This window comes from Gadus macrocephalus, chromosome 17, assembly GCF_031168955.1.
Source record: "Gadus macrocephalus chromosome 17, ASM3116895v1".
NCBI classification, from domain to species: Eukaryota; Metazoa; Chordata; class Actinopteri; order Gadiformes; family Gadidae; genus Gadus; species Gadus macrocephalus.
This window is the reverse complement of record NC_082398.1, coordinates 10,058,641-10,081,140: the sequence shown is the minus strand read 5'-3', so window position 1 is coordinate 10,081,140 and position 22,500 is coordinate 10,058,641. Positions and strand designations below refer to the sequence as shown.

The window sequence follows — 22,500 nt, the reverse complement described above, 5'->3', positions numbered from 1 at the left end:
AAGCGAGGGAGAGAAAGAGAGAGAGAGGTTGAAAGAGAGAGTGAGGGGGAGAGATGATGAGAGGGAAATATAGAGGAGGGAGGTAGAGGGAGGGAGGCATCTTGAGATGGAGAGAGAGCGAGAGAGCAAGAGAGGGAGAGAGAGAGAGAGAGAGAGAGAGAGAGAGAGAGAGAGAGAGAGAGAGAGAGAGAGAGAGAGAGAGAGAGAGAGAGAGCGGGCGGAAGAGAGAGGAAGATGGAGGGAGAGAGGGAAAGAGAGATCCCTGATCCCAGATCCTATCTTTGCAGTTAAATGTGTACAGCCACACACACAGACTGACAGACACACAGCCAGAAAGACACACACACACACACACACACACACACACACACACACACACACACACACACGCATGCACACACACACGCATGCACACAGCAGCGGGCAGGTTGCCAAGCCACAGGGCTAACCGGCAACCTCGTCACCGTGGTTACGCCAACCCTGCATTCCAGACCAACCAATAGATTCATCTGTCACTCACTCACACTGACCAACACATACAAACCCACATACACACACACATTCGGGGGCTCACGCACGCAAACACAAACCACAATAGCCGTTTGGGAAGTGGGCAGGGATAACTCGGGTTAATGGGCCATCATTCCTTTCAGAACCAGGAAGTGGATTCTCCTTGTCCTAGCAGTCGCAAGCAAGACACTAACAGGCAACAGGTATAGAGCTCAAGTTATAGATCAGATCATATAACCTATCAAACCCAAAGTGTGTGTGTGTGCGTGTGTGTGTGTGTGTGTGTGTGTGTGTGAGTGTGTTTGTGCAAACTAAGCGCTCAAATAATGAACACACCTAAAAAAGTTGTACAATATTTATACAGGCTATATATTAAATGTATATATAAACAGATATCTAACCTATATATTTATTTATTTTTTGTAGATATTGATATAGATATCATACTTTATGTTTACAAGGTTGTATTATTTCTTCAGGAGGATGACGGATACGAACCAATATTAAAATGAAAAAAAATAATCCCAATAGAGTGAAAATATATCCATCAGCGCATCGGATTAAGTTAATTACACAATTTGTTAAAATGACAACACCAAATCAGAATTAGTTTGTTTTTGATTCTGCGGCGGCCTTTAGGGGGTTGCCTAAATAACACGTGTCCTCAATATTATTCTGCTCATGAATATTTAAGTAGCGGGAGGCGTGGCTATGTTTGCTCAACTTTCTGAGCGGGCCAACTCAAATGTTAACTACTACTCATTAAATCCAAGGGTCTGAACGTACATGGGACGGGGCCCTCTGCGTTACCAACCAATCACTGAACATAAACGGGGAGATGATTGGTTGGTAACAGCGTGAGGTCCCACAACTGTACTTTCAGACTCTTGGATCGAGACACTAGAACTGGGGCATCGTTTGACAATAAGCTGTCTTTTAAAACGGGCGCTCGAAATAAAATCGAATAAGCCACAAGGGTCTACCACAGCATACGTTAAGAGCTTTTGACAACCTCTGATGATCCGATTTCTGTCATCACCGGCTGATGCTCAATAAACGGCCCGACATGAGTCCGATATGAGAATAAGTTTAGGACAGCAATTCAGACAAACGCATGCAAAAACATGTTTATAGATAGGTTATTATTTCATAAAGATCACGCACGCAGTAAATAGAGCAGAGATCTTGCACACACAGAGACACACACGCATATATACACACAAAGAAACAGACACACACACACACACACACACACACACACACACACACACACACACACACACACACACACACACACACACACACACACAGTGCATGTCCATCCCCGGACTCGATTCAAAAATATGAACGCTGCGTGAAGCACCGGTTAGAAGCAGTCGTAACTTTACTAAAGACAAAAACACACAACATTTTACAGTCGCCTTGTTGGCGAATTGTGTTCAATAAACGTATCCCCTCATACACATGCAGAGTTAAACAAGTCATGGGATATAGGCTACGTCTGCGTTTGAAGCAGAGGTCTATCTGGTAAATAAACAAACGCAGGGACTGAGTGGAGGGTCTACTAAACAAATGGCCGATAGCAATGAAACAGGACTTACTCCGTGCGTCGACTGCACTGCCACGGCCACCGCTAGCACGCAAATCCTGCAGAGAGGGAAACAAAATAAAGGTAATGAGACGAGTGGAGGCTTCAAAATAAAATACATCCACGTAATCCGGGAAAACATGAATGGAAATAAATAACCCCTTGGGTTAGTTAAAAGTTGGAGACATCGCGTGGCTAAGGAAAGATTGTGATTACTTTCCGGACCAGAAAACTCACCAGAATTTCATTTTTTGATTCGACCCGTGGGGGAAGAGAACCGCTGCAGCTCTCCCTCGTCTTCACCAGCCGCTGAAAGGAGCTCCAAAAGCGCTCATCAAGTTTCCTAAACACCGCTCATCTACCCGAGCCGGGAGTACACACAGACACGCACACACACACATACAGAGAGAGATAAAGTAGTGCACCTAAACGACACAGTTTTCCTCACTCCGGAGAGGTGTACAATATACACCGTGTAAACCCGGTTTCAATAAAAAGCCGATAGGGCCGCTAATGTTTTTTTTTAACGAATTGGAAATAATGTTTTCAACTCACCAAAGCTCAGTGGCCGATATCTGCTGCTCGGCTGTCGCGTTCCGCACACGCTACACTTCTCGGGAGCGCACGAGAGAGGCACAGTGGAGGCGGGACTAATCCCTGTCACTCAAGATCAGTATACCTATGGGTCGGTGCCTCGCAACGCGTCCCAGCAGTGTGATCTGTCTGAGAGAAGTTAGAGCAAAACTTTAACGTTCACTAACTTCTATAACACTGTGTTTTTGTATAATATGATCAGACATTACGATCACCTGAATTCCCAAAGACATAAACATTTTTAAGTAGGCTTCGCAATCAACTTTTCCAATATGTAAACTTTTCTGACGAAATATAGCATATCAATGGAGGAGACATTGAGTTCAGAAGGAAGTGTTATGAATAAATTAAGATGAAAGTTATAAGATGATAAGAATAATAAGATCAAAGGATTCAGGTGTAACAGCAAATTTTAACAAAAAAACAAAGTTAATGAATACTAGTGCGAATTGAAATATCCACAATATGCCCCAACCTGTACACACTGCAAACTGTTTTCTTGTATTTTATATAAATACTTAACTTGGACTTGCATTACATGTCTTAAATGAAACGTATTGAATGTGAGTTGTGTGTGTCACTGAGTAACAGCATTATAGGCCACTGAGGCAGGTCTTCTCTCGGACTTCACCCCAGCCACATCTTCTGTTGAAACCAGACGTGATTCCACATGGTGAACATTTGTGATATTTGTTAATAACAGACTACGATCCATAGCTCACACAAACCATATTAACTTCTTCATTCAAAGCATTGATTCTGCTGTTAACTGTAAAACTCATGTCTTGTTTGTGGCACTTGTTAATAACTTTGCAGTTTGAGAAGAAAAAGGGTCCTGTGAAAACACTTGGATTTGAGGGAAAGATGAATAGTTAGAACCCATGAATTGTGAACACATTCACCTAAATAGTGTTTAGATGTCTGAAGTCTTCAGTTAGGGATAGGGTTAGGGTTATGCCTAACCCTTACCCTAACCCTAACTGGATGCCTGAGCTTCACCCATAACCACTCACAGATTCACATCTCCTGTCTCCTATGTTTGTAGTGGATGTGGATAAGTTAATTGGTCTATATTAATATAAACATATAGTAAATATAAATATATATACAAATAAAAACTACTGGGAATTAAAGTATAGAGAATATCAATGCGATGCGAAACACTATGATGTATAATAGACTGTTTATTACTTTAATTCGTGTCGGTCTCTGACATTAACTGGTATTGATTTGAATAGGATTTCATGGACCACATCGTGTCAGATTTGCCTGGAAGAGCTGGCTGCTTGTTTCCAGATTACAGATGTTTAACATAGTTGCTCAGGGTCTAAACGAGCGGAACAACATCAAAGCGAGGCCAGATGATGTATGGAAACCACTGGTGCCCGTAGCTCTGCTCGCTATCAAGTGTCAGATCCGAGAGGTTGACCTTTCATAATCCTGGCGGAATGCTGCGTGTTGAGGCACATACACAAAATGTCTTGAAAGGTTTTAATGTCAAACTCTTTTTCTCGTGGCCTCGGGCGACGTAAAAAAAAAAAGAGAAGACAACTCGAAGCCACGGTGAAAAAGTGAAGGTACCAAACGTATCCCTCCGCCTCCACCCGCTCTCGCCGAACACAAGTTTTGCATAAAAAGTTAATACAACCTCTAACTGGGGAGGGGTTTGTAACTACGTGAAAACTAACTCGCATTCTTGTGCGATTTGGGCACTTTGGGGGTTTCTTTCGTCGCACATATCGGTGCGGGATTTTTTTTTCTTTGACGCGCAGCTGCAGCAGCAGCAGCAACAAGTGGCGCTGCGGCGGGGGGGGGGGGGGGGGGGATAGAAAGTAGATCCGGTACGCAGGTTCCGCCAGTTGAGTCCAGGAAAAGTTGAGACCGACGGCGCAGACGAGAAGGCTGCAGGAGCCCCGCACCACTTGTTGCAGCCCGCCGAGAGAGAGCTACACTCCGGCGCCTTTTTATACACACACATACACACACACACAGGCACACACAAACAAACGCGCGGTGAAACCGTTTTTCCAACAACAGTGTGCGACGGCATACCATGACTCCAGCTCTCCCCAGAGAGTAGGCTCGAGTTGAAGTTGAGAGTTGAAAGCCGGCGGACCCTTTTGAGTTCCTAGCTCCCCGAGATGAACAGTCCGCGGACTGTGCGCGTCCTCGCGGCGCTGTCGCTGCTCGTACTGTGCGTCGCCGTGCGGGAAGCCCGCTCTGCGGTAAGTGCCCTTTACGTTTTATTATCTACGATTTGTTAACTTACACCTTTATTATCTGCACGACCACCTTAACGTCCCCCCGACCGACGCACGCACTGAACCGAGCCGGGGCTCGCTCGCTCCCCTCGCCTCGTCCCCGGTTTACTTTGAGGGTAAAGTGTATTAATAGAAGACGTGCTTTAAAACAAGTGCGCGTCTTTAGGATAATATTAATAATCATCAGAGTCGTGCGTTGTCACCGCAACAAGCTTTGATAGTAGCGCGGTTTGAGGCGCGCCGCATGCGCGCACGGTTTACGCACGAATGTTTCGTTTTTATTTAACGTTATTGGGGCTCGGGAAGTCGGTCAGAGAGTCTCTGCTGGGCTGCACACACACACAAACACACGACACACACACACACACACGGGCGGACGTGTGCGAACACAAACGCACACGCACGCACATGCACACGCACACACACACAAACACGCACACACACAGGCCACCCCTCTCGTGGACAACGTGATGAGGGTATTTTTTTACTTTTTCAAGTCCAACGTGAAAATGTACCAATTTAGAATCAAGAGCACTGATACGACATAATCCATCAATAACAACCATATTAAAGTCTGAGAAGAGAATCCCGGATCTAACGACAGACACCGGACACCATGACCATACTCATCTGACCATCTTTCTCCTGGAAAGTGTCTGCTTGAAACAAGTGCGCTATCCGCCTTGGTCTTGCGTGTTTGCATTAAGGTGATATTGAATGACATCCTTTGCAGCAGCAGCAGGTGTGTGGGGGGGTCATCTTAGAGCTGGGGGACACACCTGAGGCCCATGAAATCACTGAGGGAGAACGCACAGGAGACTCACATAACTGGATGACTGTTGCATGTTATAACTAACGGTGAACAACCTTGGTCGACTCGCCTCATACAAACACACAAGCGTGTGTTTACAATTGGGTGTTTGCTTTCAGTGACTCAGCAGGGTTGTTTAGCCTACAAATCAATTTAGCGAAGTGTCTTGTGCAGGTTCATGTGCAGAGCCTCGCAAAATAACCCAGGAAAACCTCCTTGAATGTCTGTTTCAACGTCAAACGTTGCCGTTTGACTGGTATGAATATTCAAGAAGAGGAGGTATCTACATACTTGATTATTCATGAGGAGAGGCGGGAGACCCCGCCCATTCTGAGCCTTTCCGCCCTATCAGAATCCACTAAAAGTCATCCGCTGACTTTTAGTTCGTTTTACAAAGTATGTTGAATCTGTTCATTTACAAACTTGAATTAAAGTTTAATATTGTATCTTGCCTTTAAGAGTGACATGGTGGGAGAATTGATTACTGATACAGACAATATAACATTCTTAGCAGGTTGATGTGTCCATGCTGAAACTGAATCAATCCACAACCTTGACCAAAATATATATAATATGTTAAACCGCTATATAAAAGAAGTCAACTCAAAATTATACGCAATTTGTAACATGATGACAACAGAAAATGTGAATTCAGTTACATAATTTGTTTGGTAAAAGCCGAGAGTGTGAAAGGGTTGTATCATTTATGGATATGACCTGTCTATTCAGTGACATAGAGAGGGGACAATTGTGAGGGTACTGACGGCTATTCCTCCCATAGCAGAGCGTAAAATACATATTCGGGTTTGTTTAGTAGTACGATATCCACTTATCATCCAACCAATCACAATCAACTCTAAGTAAATAAATAAATAAGGAGGGGGGGGGCTCATGGGTGGGACTGAGGAGGTGTGCAGGTGGGGGGGGGGGGTTTGGTGATAAGACCACGCTCACTGTCCTGCTCTCGGGCTCGGGGAGGAATGTGTGAGGTGTCTGCACGGACGTTGTTTTCACGGGCGCTCTGAAGGCAGACCGGCCAGCGAGAAAACACAGACTGGCCGGGCGTTCTGATTGGCCGCCGGGGGGATTCCACAATGTCCCCGTAAATGCCTCTGTGTGTGTGTGTGTGTGTGTGTGTGTGTGTGTGTGTGTGTGTGTGTGTGTGTGTGTGTGTGTGTGTGTGTGTGTGTGTGTGTGTGTGTGTGTGTGAGAGTGAGTGAGTAAGTGAATGTGTGTGTTTTAACTGTACAGTCAGAGAGAGAGAGAGAGAGAGAGAGAGAGAGAGAGAGATGAACAGAGAGAACGAGAGAGGTGACAATGGAGACAAAAGGAAGAGAGGAAGCAAGAGAAAGAAAGATAGTGAGGGAGAGAGAGGGGGAGAGACAGAGAGAGAGAGAGAGAGAGAGAGAGAGAGAGAGAGAGAGGGGGAGAGACAGAGAGAGAGAGAGAGAGAGAGAGAGAGAGAGAGAGAGACAGCGACAGACAGAGAGAGAGAGAAAGAGAGACAGACAGAGAGAGAGAGAAAGAGAGACAGACGAATAAAGGATTATAAAACATGAGAAGGGAGGGAGGTGAAGAGGAGTGGAAGAGGAGAGCAGAGGATCGGTCAAAGGTATTAATAATGATGGACAGGATGCAGAGAAGGTGAATGAGTAATGAATGAAGTGAGGAAGATGGGAAAGATCAGAAGAACAAGAGTGGATAGTGTCCAACAGCAGGTTTTCTGCCTGTTTGTGTGTGTCAATGTGTCAATACATGTGAACTCTATATATATGTAGTGCAAAAAGGTAATAGGGATTGTTATGTATTGAGGCAACTAACTCAAAAAAAGTTCTATGTATTTTCAATATTTTAATCTCTCTACCTCTCGCTTTCCATTCTTGATCTATGTACAATATTACAACATTCCCACAAACTAGCTCATTCACACAGCTTATATAAATAAAATCAAGCCAACTGAAACACTCGGTCACAAATTTTAACCAGAGGTTCATTGGTGTTGAATTCCTAATAATAATCCCTATCCCTGCATTATGACGTGTACAGCGTTATCTGTAGCATTGACTCACTGGCGCCATCGGGTGGTCGTGGTGTGTGGTGGCTAACAGCCCATCACAGCTAACGGAATCTGCAGTGGAATGTATAAACCTGGAAGATTAAGCGACGCCCCTTTCCGTGTAGACATCATACACATGCCCGGGCAGGCCAGGGACACACACGTATAGACATGAACATACACACACGTGCCAACACACACGCACACGCATGCACACACGCACATACCCCTCGAGAATGTACCACCAAGTTAATGAACATAGAGAAACTCACATATTGGCAAATGTGAGTTCATTCCATTTATTCCAAGTTAATGATTGTATGACATCTCTTATGTTCCATTGTGTGTGCATGAAAGAGTATGTGTGTGTGTGTGTGTGTGTGTGTGTGTGTGTGTGTGTGTGTGTGTGTGTGTGTGTGTGTGTGTGTGTGTGTGTGTGTGTGTGTGTGTGTGTGTGTGTGTGTGTGTGTGTGTGTACTACTGATTGTCTGAAATAGTGCCAAATCCTGAGTGAGAGTTTCGGGTTTTCGTTGCACACACACTGTAAGTGTGTGTGTGTGAGTGTTTGTTTGTGATAATCTATTGGTGGTTGAGAACATGCTGCATAGAGACAATGATGCAGACGCACACGGACAGACACACACACATATGCCAACACACACGCACACGCATGCACACACGCACATACCCCTCGAGAATGTACCACCAAGTTAATGAACATAGAGAAACTCACATATTGGCAAATGTGAGTTCATCAGCCTATGTTTACTTTAAGAACCCAAATCAGGTTTGATTTAAAGTGAGGCTACTCTCTGGTGTGTGTGTGTGTGTGTGTGTGTGTGTGTGTGTGTGTGTGTGTGTGTGTGTGTGTGTGTGTGTGTGTGTGTGTGTGTGTGTGTGTGTGTGTGTGTGTGTGTGTGTCATATTTCCGTAAAGACTAGACAGACATGCCAACAGATAGGTTGATTATACCATTGTAGTAGAGCGGTTTTCTAATACATTTCTCTCTCTCGGATGCAGGGGTTAAGGTTTGGGCGAAGTAATCTAGAGAGTGATTAGATATTCACACACAATCATACAATCACATTGCAACAAAACACTCATGAGATGAGACTGCCTGAGAATTATTTCACCAGTAATACACCTTTATTTATTTCTGTATGTGTGTGCATGTGTATGTGTTTGTGTATATATATATATATATATATATATATATATATATATATATATACACACACACACGTGTTCCTGTGTGTGTGTGTGTGTGTGTGTCCTCTCAGGATCTCCCACCGGTGTGTCACTGAGCTGAAGCTATTAGGACTAGCATGTGGACACAAACCAAGAATAGCCAAACCGTCTGTTTAGAGAACTAATTATTTCCTCTATGTAAACTCTCTCTCTCCAGCATCTCTCTATATGTGTGTCTCTCTCTCTCTCTCTCTATATGTGTCTCTCTATATGTCTCTCTCTCTCTCTCTGTACACCTCTCTCTCTCTCTCTCTCTCTCTCTCTCTCTCTCTCTCTCTCTCTCTCTCTCTCTCTCTCTCTCTCTCTCTCTCTCTCTCTCTCTCTCTCTCTCACAAAGTATCTAAAAGGCACAGTAATTATCGTTGTGTAGAGTAATTTGGCAGAAGAGGTAATATATTTACCTTGCTAGTAACATCAAAGCCTCTCATCTGTCATCCATCCATCAGTCAGTTTAGTCACTACTACTCTATAAGACAGACCACTTGTAGTCTCAATAAACCCAGCTTGATAACCCCAGCTCCCCATAGGGGTTCAGGGTCTTAATAAACTGGGTTTGTTCACCACAGCTCCCCATATAGGAGCTTAGGGTCTTAATGCAACCCTCACGCTCGACATTCTACAGACGCCCTAACCCCAGATCAACGAGTGACCTCTGATTTTAAGGGTTAAAGTTCAGTTGTCCGTAATGCGTTTGAAGGGTTCTGCTCAACCTTTTGTTTCTGGATTAAAGATGGACTGAGGTTCAAAATAAGTCGAGAAAGATTTAGAGCAATTTCCAAAGGTTTGAGGTCATGGTGTTTTGTTGGTGACCCAGGCAGAGGGTCCACTGATTGTCTTTATTTATAACCTTTTACCTAATTCCCCCCTTATGACCTTCAAATCTTTTGTTATTCAAACTGCCACCAAGGACGATAAAAATGTAAGATCGACTGCTTGTGTCGTTTAGCTTCTCTTTGATCTCAGTTTTTCATCTAGCATTTTTTTTTTGTTAGAGAGGTACACACTGAACTTGACCACTGTCAAGGAAAGTGGAATTCTTGCCCGATTCACGTCCTTCTTATCACGCCGCAAGTCGGGTAATTTATCAACCCCATTATCGGGATGAGCCCCCCGTCATCCCGATAATGGACGGCGTTCTGTCTATTATCCCTTATATAACAGCACTCTCAGTCAACAGTCTTGACTGCACACTCAGATCCAAATACGTATTGTTTGCGGCGGAGTAGGGGGTAGATATAAAAAACCGGACGAGAAACTGACGTCATTGTAATGTCCTCCTTCTTCTTAATTGAAGGAGCAGGCTTTCATTCAAATCAAATAGGCCTGCATAAAAATGTCGCCACAGGTCCAGATGTGTCAGGTGTGCGCGAGAGACATAGGAACATACGCTTACCACTTTTGTAAATGCCATACAGTACATTCGAATCGCATCATAGGAATAGATCTACTCCGGTTAGAAATCTAATCAGATCAGAAGTGTACATGTAAACGCGGCTAATGATTGGTAGAATGGCGGAATGGCGGTACTAAAAGTTGTCTGAATGGAGGCATGTCTGAATGGCGACATGTCGGACTGGCAGCACATCGGAATGGCAGCATGTCGGAATGGCAGCATGTAACCCATGTGAGCTAGCATCTTCCCTATTGTTTGATACAGTACGATAGCATTTGATGGAGAAAAGAGCTGGCGTTTCAGCCCGCAAACCCCATTGCGTTCAGCTATTACCTTAATGTTGGAGTTAACATCTCCCTTTCAAAAGTAAAAAATCAGCTAGGGGAAATGCTAGTTGGAGTTAGCGTTTCCCCTAGCGTGTCTGAGCATCTGTGCCATTCATATCTCCTCAGTACATGAGATAACTTGGTCTCTAGACCTGGGAGAGGGACACTGTTGTGCCTACGACAATGCAAGTGTTTTCAAAAGGGAAACGCAGACACATGGTGTAGGGGTTTTGAACCAACAAACAACAGACATCTCTGTGGAGATGAAGGAAATGCCTCCATGGCTCCAGACCTCTCTCATCAGTCCACCCTTCTTTACCCTCTTCTTCCGCGTCTCATTATCTTGTTCCATCTCTCCGACTCCCACACATGTATGCACACACTACCGTCCTTACACATACGCTCCCGTACCGTCCACAGTCACACAGAAACACACACACACACACGCACGCACGCACGCAGGCAGGCACGCACACACACACACACACACACACACACACACACACACACACACACACACTTAAACATATGAATTGATATTCATATTCAACATATACACTCACTCACTTAACCACTTGTATGCTAAATGTTATCATGTTATCTTTGCTCAGGGCACCCCGATGGCTCACTGATTAGAGTGCGTACCATAAAGGCACAGACCTTGCGGCAGCAACCCGGGTTCGGTTCCAGCCTGCGGCCATTTGATGCTTGACCTCCCCCCCTCTCTCCCTTAGCTTCTTATCAAACTCTCACAATGTTTCTCAAAGAAAATGTACTTCAAATTAAAGTTCTTAAAGATGTAGGAAAGTGTGCAACCTGCTAATGTAACATGCTAGTACACCATGCTTGGAGTACATGCTAGGAGGACATGTTAGGAGGACATGCTAGTACACCATGCTTGGAGAACATGCTAGGAGGACAGGCTAGGAGAACATGCTAGGAGAACATGCTAGCGGTGTGTTCTGACCGCCTGCATGGTGAAACCAGACTAGGTCCACTGCGGACTTGACCTGAATTCACCGGGCTCGCTGACAAAACCCACCTACACACACGCAGTCACATGAGAAACACAAACTCTCTCTACCTCTCTCTTTATCTCACTCGCACAGGTTCCCTTTCTCTTCGCCTCCCACTGTCGCCTTTATTTTGTTGCATAGGATTGCATTTTCGTCCCCCTCTAAAACACATGCTTGTTTCTCATCTCCTTCCTTCTCTCTTTAAGTTGAACTCCCTACTCCCCCCGCCTCCCACCTGACTGACCCCTCTCAATTCCTCTGCCTCTATCTGCTGCTTAATAACTTAATGAAACAAAATAACATTATGGTGAAAACTGTTCTGTTCACTGAGGAAACCTCAACACCCCTGTGTGTGTGCGTGTGCGTGCGTGTATGTGTGTGTTGGTGACCTTGATCTAGATGTCGCCATCTCTCCCTCCTCTTCTTTCATTCCTTCAGATAAGAATGGTAATTTCATTATGCATGCATAGCTATCACAATAGTAGCATATTGTGTATGTAGAGAGAGAGGTAGAGAGAAAGGGAGAGGGAGAGAGACAGATATTTAAATGGAGATGCAGGGGTTAAGGGCTGGGCTAAGACATGTAGGCAAACATTCTCATGGCAACACAACATTTTTTATCCTATTCTCTCTATTCCCCACTCCCCCTCTTTCTCTCTCTCCCTATCCATCTGTTCTTTCAATCTCACGTTGAGGTGGAAGTTTGGCTATCGCGGGAATAAAGCTCTATGTGTGTGTGTGTGTGTGTGTGTGTGTGTGTGTGTGTGTGTGTGTGTGTGTGTGTGTGTGTGTGTGTGTGTGTGTGTGTGTGTGTGTGTGTGTGTGTGTGTGTTTGGCAGGAATGGCCTTACCCCAAAACAACTCCTGCATGATTTTGTTGACATTGTTCAGACTTTTACTTTTTATCAATGTTGGCACTATGTCTGTGTGTCAAAAGTGTGTGTGAGAAAACGCTTTGTGTGTGTGTTTGTGTGTGTGTGGATAAGTGTGTGTTGGTGTATGTGTCACATTCTTTCTCATCTGTATAAACAAGGCGCCCCCTGGTGAGAGAGGCAGGAAGTCATAGCAGACATCTGTAGCCCCAAAGGTCCTGATGATAGAGAGACATAGGGTCATCAGAGAGAGAGAGAGAGCGAGAGAGCGAGAGAGCGAGAGAGCGAGAGAGAGCGAGAGAGCGAGAGAGAGCGACAGACAGACAGACAGACAGACAGACAGACAGACAGACAGACAGACAGACAGACAGACAGAGGTAGAGACAGATGGAGACAGTGAGACAAAAAAAAGTAAGATAATTAATGATGGGAAAGACTTGACTTGAATCGCAAGCAAATACAGAATATAATTAATAAAATGATACATTATACAATAAATAGCATGCTATAAGGCTACTCTCTATCGGCTAATTTATTTTTGTAATGCTACATCCTATTGGCTAATTATCTTGTTATACTGTGTATTGGCTAACCAGCTTGTTGTGATTACTGCTCACTCTTTAAACACCACTAAACGATGTGAAAAGTACCATTGTTGAAATCAACTAATGTTCTACTTTGCAGTCGTCACCCAGAACATGTGTTCTATGTGTGTGAACCGTGCTCAGTCTACACCACCGAACATAAGGTAGACCCCTCTAGGATCAGACTCTCTCTTCTCGTGGAGGAGGTGGTGTGCGGTGGGTCTGTCTGTGTGTCTGGATGGGGCATTCAGGACCCGGGCGAGGAATGAGAGGGACCTGTCCAGACGTGCTCCGATGGAATCAGACTCTTTAGAGACAGAGAGAGAGGGGGACCCAACACCTTTTGTTCATGCTGCACAGTTACACAGCCACACAGATTAACCTGTGATAAAACTAGCTAAGAATACGTTGTTATTCAGCCAGTACCTGGACTTTTGGGCGGTAAGCCTTTTGCAACCTGAATGGTGGTTATGACTATAGTTTTATACAGAGAAATGATCACTAAATCTTTTCCATTACAAACATGCTCAGTGGGAGGAAAACATAGTAAAAATAACTTAACTGTTATTAATCAAGAACCAGACTTTATGGTGGTAAACCTTTTAGAGGCCGGTCTCAATATTATTATTATAATTGTTCTTCCTTTTCTAAAGCAACAGGGCCTTCTTTGCAGGTTGTGATGCTGTCTAGCACCACCCAGTGGTAAATAACGGTAACTACAAGTTAGCAATTAGAAAACATATAAAACATAAAGACAATAAAGATAAGATAATTTCCCCTTTGAACTGTCAAATTGTTCCAACTTTGATGAAGATAATACACCAACTATTATTAACTTAAACCAGACAATTACAACATCTAACACCCTTGCAAGGCCAAACACAGCCACTAACAATCAATAATCTTTATTGCTGATCTATCCAGCTTTAATTGTTGACCACACTGGGATGGTTTCCGATGTTTGGGCGCTGGGGAAAACACCAGACCCACAACTGGGGTGTAAGCGGTTTGGCTGTAGCCTGGATCAGACATTTAATAAAGGAGATTGAGTCATATACATTTACGACTTCAATTATTCGTCTGGGATAACCTCAAGTCAGACTCAATGACCTCAGTCTTCGTCTTCTCTCTTCCTTTCCTTCTATCGGTCTGTCTGTCTGTCTGTCTGTCTGTCTGTCTGTCTGTCTGTCTGTCTGTCTGTCTGTCTGTCTGTCTGTCTGTCTGTCTGTCTGTCTGTCTGTCTGTCTGTCTGTCTGTCTGTCTGTCTGTCTGTCTGTCTGTCTGTCTGTCTGTCTGTCTGTCTGTCTGTCTTTCTTTCTTAACTCTATCTCTTCCCATCGTCCCTCCCTCATTCTATCTCTCTTCATCTCCTTTTCTTTAGTTCCTTCATTCCTTCCTTCCTTTCTTTCTTTCCTTACCTCCCCCACTATCTCCTCTCTTTCTCCCGTCCTTCTTTCCTAATTCCTTTCCTATCTTCCTGCTCCATGAGGCTGAGGTGGAGCTGTTAGGCATTCCAGAAGTGGAGTGGGGTGGGGTTGGGCGTCACCGTGCCGACCACGCCAACATCCCCCCCCCCCCCTCCCCCCTCATTTCCCTCCGGAGGGAAGACATTCTAAAGCTCACCTGCTCACTCCCGCTCACGTGACAACCACGGCTCATTACACAACGCCATGGCAACGGCGGTTCTGTTAAGAACTTCAAACTTAGTGGATTTATATTGGCACTGCATTTAAACATAATATACATTTAGACCACACACACACACACACACACACAGACACACACCCGTTGTTAAGAGTGTGTTTAGTTTAGCTTAGATGTCTGAGAGACAAAGTTAGGAGTTTGTTTCGAAGTTCATGCTCTATCCCTCTCTCCCCCTCTCCCTCTCTCCCTCTCTCTCTGATCTTTGTTCCTTGTCTCTTTGTGTATGCAGTTATAAGAACACCACCAACTGCTTCTAGAATAAAAAGCCCTAGTATAAGTTGCGTGTTTGTGTGGGTTTGTGTGCGTGTGTGTGTTTGTGTTTAGCTTATTTTGGGAAAGAGCTTTGAGCATCTGCTAACCTATGTGGAATCACTCAACACACAGCGACACACACAATCAAGCACAACGCACACAAACAAATTATGAATTATAATAAAGACTAATACAAAAGACACACTTACATTCTCAGGATAACAATGTATACTGTAGTGTGTGTGTGTGTGTGTGTGTGTGTGTGTGTGTGTGTGTGTGTGTGTGTGTGTGTGTGTGTGTGTGTGTGTGTGTGTGTGTGTGTGTGTGTGTTCTTGGGGGACTTCCCATTCGTACCTCTTATCTTTTCTTCCGCTCATCCTCCTCTGCTCTTATCTCCTTCCTCTCCTGGTCTCATGTCTCCTCTCTCCTTCCTCTCCTGGTCTCATGTCTCCTCTCTCCTGGTCTCATGTCTCCTCTCTCCTTCCTCTCCTCAGTGTTCGTGATTAAAAAAAACCTGTGTATGTATAGGGGAGAATCTGAATATATGCTGCATATATATATATATATATATCATGATTCTCAACAGTCATGAGTCATCATGAGTATCAATACTACAATAATACTATTTTTTCAATTCAGTAGCAGAAGTAAAGGGGGCCAGGGTAGTGTAGTGGCCAAAAAAAGGTACTGGGTTCGATCCCCAACATAAACAGTCTACATGAAGGCATCCTAGAGCAGGATCCCCCATAACCCCTCCTTAATGACATGTATCTGAATACATTTATTACATAGATAGTACAAATATTATACCTATACCATTCTGATGGTACTGGTCTGGTTCTGAAAAGCCCATCCTACCTGAAGCCCTGAGCAGAGGGTGGGAGAGGGAAGAGAGAGAAGAGAGAGAGAGAGAGAGAGAGAGAGAGAGAGAGAGAGAGAGAGAGAGAGAGAGAGAGAGAGAGAGAGAGGGAGAAAGAGAGAGTGAGATAGAGATGAGACTTAGAAAACATTTCTGTAAAGCGCTGACCTCACTAATGTGATCACATGCTTCGTTGACTCACGCATTTACACGCACACAAACAACCACACATACACACACTTTGCTTCTCGCCTTCAGCCAAGTGAATTTCTGAGGCGTATTGATGTCACTAATTAATTTATCGCTTTACTTTTCGCATGTATTACAAAAAGTATCTTTCAAAAGGAAAGCCTAAGGTGACGTTTTTCTCCTCACTCATCAGCCAGTCACAACCACGAGCCACTCATCACACCATCAAGAGATAAGCAGCTTTGTGTGTTGTAGCTTTTTCCACTGTTTAAAGAAATTAAAGGGGGGGGGGGGGGGGGGGGGGGGTGATCTGCACTGAGGTCTGCTCTGATGGGTGTGGGGTGGGGGTAGGGGGGGGGGGGGGCACTGAGACCAAAATTACGACATCGACCGCCGACGGAAAGCAACAAACGTCCTGGTTGATGGACGACTCGTACCTCTGGATTAAAACGTTGACATTCAGACATAAACCCATTATTTTCTTCCTTGTAATTTTGAAATGGCTTTATAACCGCTGCTTCACTTCCAGAGAGCAACAAGCCCTATTTGTCTTAACCTGCAAGAACGCAGGCGTGAATCGGTTTGGTTGAAAAACAATAGTTTCAGTGAGGATCTTCCAGTTACCATAGGAAAAGACCTCGGGACCTGGTTCCTGTCTCCATGAGTGGCCGGGACCCAGGTAGATCTGTTAAGCTTCAGAACAGGGCGCAGAGATTCTGGTGGTCTGAGAGTCTTCATCTGTGGCCCCACCGCCCGCGTGTTTACAGTCTGCTGGGGTGGACCACTGGCCCGGCGGCAAGGCAAGACTGATCACCACGCCCAGTCGTACAGTGGGTACTGCCAAAGTCAGCCCTGTCAGAGAGAGAGAGAGAGAGAGAGAGAGAGAGAGAGAGAGAGAGAGAGAGAGAGAGAGAGAGAGAGTTGATAGGGAGGAGAGGAATGAGAAAGGGAGATAGCGAGAGAGACAGAGAGAAAGGATTAGGGCGTGGGAGAATGCAGATGTTATTCATCTGAAACAGACCAGAGACTAATGAGTAAATCCTTATAAACACACACCAACACACACACACACCTACACGCAGCAAACACGCACGCAGGGGGGGGGGGGGGGGGGGGGGGGGGATGAACTGCCCCTGTGACCTGAACCAACGGAACAACATGTGATTAAAAAATGACCTAAAATGGGTTTATATGATTTGCGCTTGCGATATGTATTTTATGTTTTTCACACTATATCAATAAGAACAGAATGATACTTGGACTTGTACTTATACTAGTACTTGGTGCTTGGTACGAAATACACAGCACCCTCTATTGGTGGGGAGGTTCTTGCTTGCAGTACACTTCATGTCACTGTCATTGAAGTGAACAGTCACATTGACATGTCACTGGCAGTATGATAGTGTCATGAATGTACTGTTATATTTCATCGCAATACTAGAGAGAAAATACTAACCGCCATGATGTAAATCCCCTCTTAACAACTAAAGTAACATCTCTCTCTCTCTCTCTCTCTCTCTCTCTCTCTCTCTCTCTCTCTCTCTCTCTCTCTCTCTCTCTCTAGGCGTGTCATGGATGTGTTGGATCAAAGTGTGACTGCAGTGGAGTTAAAGGAGGCAAAGTAAGTGTAAACACGCACACACACACACACACACACACACACACACACACACACACACACACAAAAATACACTCACAACCGAGACTGTCATCTCAACGTCTTCTTCGTACAACCCAACAACTTGTTCGCAAAATATCATAAACATTAGGGCTGGGTAAAAATATCGATTCATCAATGCACTGCAATTTATTTGTTCTCGATTCAATTTCGATTCAGATTTTTTTTTAAATCGATTATTTCCATTAAAAAATTTAGGTATTTTTGCCATCTGCACGTATTATTGAATCGATATCGAAGCAATTTGATTAATATCAAATCGAATCGATATCGAATCGAATTAAGACCTAAAGAATCGAATTGAATTGAATTGTGAGGTACCTGCAATACCCAGCCCTAATAAACATAGTGATATAAACACTGATGAAAACGTAACCTCCTCTTACTCTGTTTGAATCCACAAATAATGAACACACAGAGGATACAGGCATAAGGGCCCCTATGACTACTACCAATCAGAACCAACTGGCCGGCTGGAGCTAAGCTGTCCATCATCTTGGAGGGAACTTCCACTTGTGATGTCCCAAAAGGGATATATTTGGAAATGGCTTGGAACGACTGATCACCCTTAAATACCAGGCCCTTGAACACCATTAAAGAATGTATGGACTCACTCCTGACCTGTGTGTGTGTGTGTGTGTGTGTGTGTGTGTGTGTGTGTGTGTGTGTGTGTGTGTGTGTGTGTGTGTGTGTGTGTGTGTGTGTGTGTGTGTGTGTGTGTGTGTGTGTGGTGCAGGGTGAACGGGGGTTCCCAGGACTAACAGGTCAGCCCGGCGTTCCGGGTTTCCCAGGACCTGAGGGCCCGATCGGCCCCCGCGGAGAGAAGGTAAACATTAAAGTGGTTTCGTTTTGAACAAACCTCAGCTAGGTCCCTATCTTATAAGGGAGGAGGTAACACAGTGGTGATGAGTTCTGGTCCACTGAGTCCGTGTGTTTGCTGCGTTATGGTTGTTACGAACTTTGTGTCGGTGGTGACTATGCGCCATGCATTCAAACACCGCCCCCTAGCGGTGGTGGACGGTTCTCTTTCACCAAAGACATCGAAAACAAACTCTTCGAGATTGCTGCTTTAAGTATTTGACGGTTACCTCAATGGTCATTTAGCAGATGCTTACATCAAAAAGGAGGGGTTAGACAGTAAGTACAGATACAGGTAGGTAGGGGTTAGACAGTAAGTACAGATACAGGTAGGTAGGGGTTAGACAGTAAGTACAGATACAGGTAGGTAGGGGTTAGACAGTAAGTACAGATACAGGTAGGTAGGGGTTAGACAGTAAGTACAGATACAGGTAGGTAGGGGTTAGACAGTAAGTACAGATACAGGTAGGTAGGGGTTAGACAGTAAGTACAGATACAGGTAGGTAGGGGTTAGACAGTGAATACAGATACAGGTAGTTAGGGGTTAGACAGTGAATACAGATACAGGTAGTTAGGGGTTAGACAGTGAATACAGATACAGGTAGGTAAGGGTTAGAGAGTGATTCAGAGGGGTTGGGTGTTTTGCTCAAGGATGGCTTACAGTTAGATTGGAGAAGATAGGAATATTGGTCCAAACATATACCATAACACTGCAGATTCAATAGAACCATGTAACACCCCTTAGTTATTTTCCTGAATAGGAGAATGACTAACTGGAAGAAAAGTCACAAATACTGAAACTAATTGCTGATATTTCTGGATTGTCTCTCTCTCTCTCTCTCCATCTTTCTCTCCCTCCCAGGGAACTGACGGACCTTCAGGGCCATTCGGTCCCAAAGGAATAAGAGTAAGAATATTTCAAACTCTCATGTGTAATATGTTTCATGCAATCATGCAGGATAATGGGACTCTCCTTTGACCTGTTCTATGTGTAGAATAATGTGTTATTGTGTAGTAATGTGGTGTCATATGTTGGATAAGGTATATGTATTATGTTTACTTTATTGTATCTTTTTGTATGCTGCTGCTGTCTTGGCCAGGTGTCGCTTATGCAAGAGGTTTTTAATCTCAATGAGACAAAATAAAAGTTAGATGTTATGATAGAATAGAAAACACTTAGCAGTTAGCTGCTAATGTTTGTAAGCTCGCGTAATAGCTATCTTGAACAACAGTAGGTCCATTGGCTATGAGTTGCCAGCAGCAGCAGCAGCACTCTTTCTTTCATGTTGCCAGGCTGTTGAAGCATTATCTGTCCAGCAGATGTCGACAATGGGACTGCTTTCATTCTGACTGCACTTCACATCACAAAGTGAATTACAGAACAAGATCCTATGTGTTTTAAATATGTTAAAACAGTTGTGCTGTTGAATTAATCAATCACTTATTTTCTCAGGGACCTTCAGGATTGCCTGGATTCCCAGGAACCCCAGGAATTCCTGTGAGTTTTCAAGAATAAAATAAATTCAACATCTCTTTGCTAACAGATCTGTTGATATGATTGCAGCTTTTAACGAGAAAGTGCCCAGCGTTTAAAAGCATTAAACTCCTGCACTAGAGTGGATTACTCAAGTTGCAATATGGCCATACCTGCATGGTGGCCCAGAGTGACATCACTTCCTGTTTACTTTGTGTTTCCCAGGGTCTGCCAGGGCAGGACGGACCACCAGGTCCGAGAGGAACGGCAGGTTGCAATGGAACAAAGGTAATCAAAAACATAAAACGATAACAGATATAAACATGCTGCGATAATATATCGGTGTGTCACACGGTGAAGTCGTCCTCCACAGTGGTTCAAACAGAACCATGTCTTGATGAATGCTATCGGAAACAAAATGAGCAGATACAAGCGCCTTCTCCGAGGTCACCTTGTGGCGATGTCATCGGTCACATGACCTTGTTTTTCCCCGTCTTTCAGGGTGAGAGGGGATTCCCAGGAAACACGGGCATCGGAGGACTGGAGGGGCGACCGGTGAGTTTGTCTGGGAGGGAACGCCGTCTTACCCAGCTGTGGATGTTATTCACCTTATGTTGATGTCTCAACACTTGCCTTCATGTTTGGTTGCTTATAGGGACCTCCTGGTTTGCCAGGAGCAAAGGTAAGCATGACATCATGTTTTTGTCTATTCTTCTGTAGTATTGTTTAAACATTGGCGTCGTCGCTGTACGAGTTTGGCCAAGAAACGATTCTGTGATTTATTTTATTCCCGAAAATAATAAACTATTAATAGACTACTGTATGATGATAATATTGCAATTCACACCTGGGTTTGTTCTGTTGATCCCCAGGGAGACCCAGGCGATGTGATTTCCACCAACCGCTTCGGAGAGAAGGGGACTTCGGGACTGCCGGGAATACCGGGAGTACCTGTGAGTCCTCCACCACCACTAGGCCTTAGCAAAGTGTTTGAACCAGTCAGTTATAGACAGCAATGACAATATCCATATTGATTCTCTCTGTCTGTGTGTGTGTGTGTGTGTGTGTGTGTGTGTGTGTGTGTGTGTGTGTGTGTGTGTGTGTGTGTGTGTGTGTGTGTGTGTGTGTGTGTGTGTGTGTGTGTGTGTGTGTGTGTGTGTGTGTGTGTGTGTGTTACAGGGCGGTACCGGACCCACTGGTTTGCCGGGACCTTACGGCCCACCTGGACCCAGAGGTTTCGAGGTAAGGGAACCCTGGAATAACATTCCATCAACCCAGGAACGCTCACTGAGTCAACCTGGACCCACGTTAACTTAAAGGGCTAATGGAGGAATATTAAATGTATAATAGAGTTTTAAAGGGGTTCCAAGGCACTATTAAAGGGGTCCTACCGCTGAACCAAGCCTCTGATGTCTCTTCCAGGGTCGACCAGGTTCACCTGGACTTCCTGGACCCAAGGTGAGTTTACAACGCACCGGGAAACACACCAGAATTCCCAAAATATGGGAATTCCGACCCATGACACAAAAGTGAAAGACGTTAGAAATGTATTGTTTTGCGATCACAGGTGTGTGTTTATAGGGTATTTCACAACGGCCTCAGGCAGTTGAATCCAGGACCAGAACTATCAGTTTTATAACTTACTGTAGTAGGCTCAGAAGCACCTGCTGTACTGAGGATCTCTTTAAAGAAGCATCACTACAAACAAGAAGGATTGGAAGAATAGGAATAAATAGTAGTTCACTAGGATAATAGTAATCTCTATAAATAGATGCATGAATATTAATTCAGAATCTGTCGGCATTGGGGCAATATTTTGGGATCGGAAGCGTTCCGGTGTCTGTTTCTAGTCTGTTGGACACAGAGTAGTATTGATCAGTCCCGTTTGAGCGGGCATTGGTTGCATGCAGGTGAACAGTCAACGTGGAGAGCAGCAATCTTGGAACCCATCAGCTATCGTCTGACGATGATTTAGCCCTCTCCTCATTAAAAAAAAAAAAACAGCACTGACCTATTTTGTTGGAGAAGATCTGAGCACTGATCACATCATGTGACACGTCGCTCTGTGTTTCTGTTTCCAGGGAAACATGGGGTTGAATTTCCAAGGACCTAAAGGAGATAAGGTACGAAGGATAAAATACATGATTACTTTTCATCCAAATTTAATTTTAACAATACTGTAAAAGTTAGGTGCACTCCCATAATCTCTATGCGTTTTTTTACGTGT

The 22,500-nt window shown here is 44.4% G+C and overlaps 2 protein-coding genes across 2 annotated transcripts in view; one reads left to right on the top strand and one right to left on the bottom strand.

The window, feature by feature from the left end:
- Window positions 1–2,815, bottom strand: part of LOC132445772 (collagen alpha-6(IV) chain-like) — a 79,339-nt gene extending 76,524 nt beyond the window's left edge. The window contains 3 exon segments of the mRNA XM_060035897.1: window positions 2,112–2,157; window positions 2,336–2,456; window positions 2,654–2,815. Of these exon segments, the coding sequence (XP_059891880.1) occupies window positions 2,112–2,157; window positions 2,336–2,346 (57 nt within the window). The 5' untranslated portion in view covers window positions 2,347–2,456; window positions 2,654–2,815.
- A 1,705-nt stretch (window positions 2,816–4,520) lies between these two features.
- LOC132475931 (collagen alpha-5(IV) chain-like) lies at window positions 4,521–22,474 on the top strand. The gene is made up of 12 exons (XM_060077337.1): window positions 4,521–4,917; window positions 17,828–17,884; window positions 18,678–18,767; window positions 19,662–19,706; window positions 20,253–20,297; window positions 20,499–20,561; window positions 20,775–20,828; window positions 20,929–20,955; window positions 21,146–21,226; window positions 21,453–21,515; window positions 21,696–21,731; window positions 22,355–22,474. Exons 1-12 carry the CDS (start codon window positions 4,834–4,836, stop codon window positions 22,454–22,456), a joined length of 747 nt encoding a protein of 248 aa, XP_059933320.1. The 5' UTR covers window positions 4,521–4,833; the 3' UTR covers window positions 22,457–22,474.
- The last annotated feature ends 26 nt before the right edge of the window (window positions 22,475–22,500 follow it).

Bases quoted from the DNA above. Each gene is read 5' to 3' on its own strand.
- LOC132475931 (XM_060077337.1), top strand. From the start codon at position 4,834: ATGAACAGTCCGCGGACTGTGCGCGTCCTCGCGGCGCTGTCGCTGCTC. The intron at 4,918-17,827 runs GTAAGTGCCCTT...CTCTCTCTCTAG, and splicing joins TGCGGGAAGCCCGCTCTGCG to GCGTGTCATGGATGTGTTGG. The intron at 18,768-19,661 runs GTAAACATTAAA...TCTCCCTCCCAG, and splicing joins TCGGCCCCCGCGGAGAGAAG to GGAACTGACGGACCTTCAGG.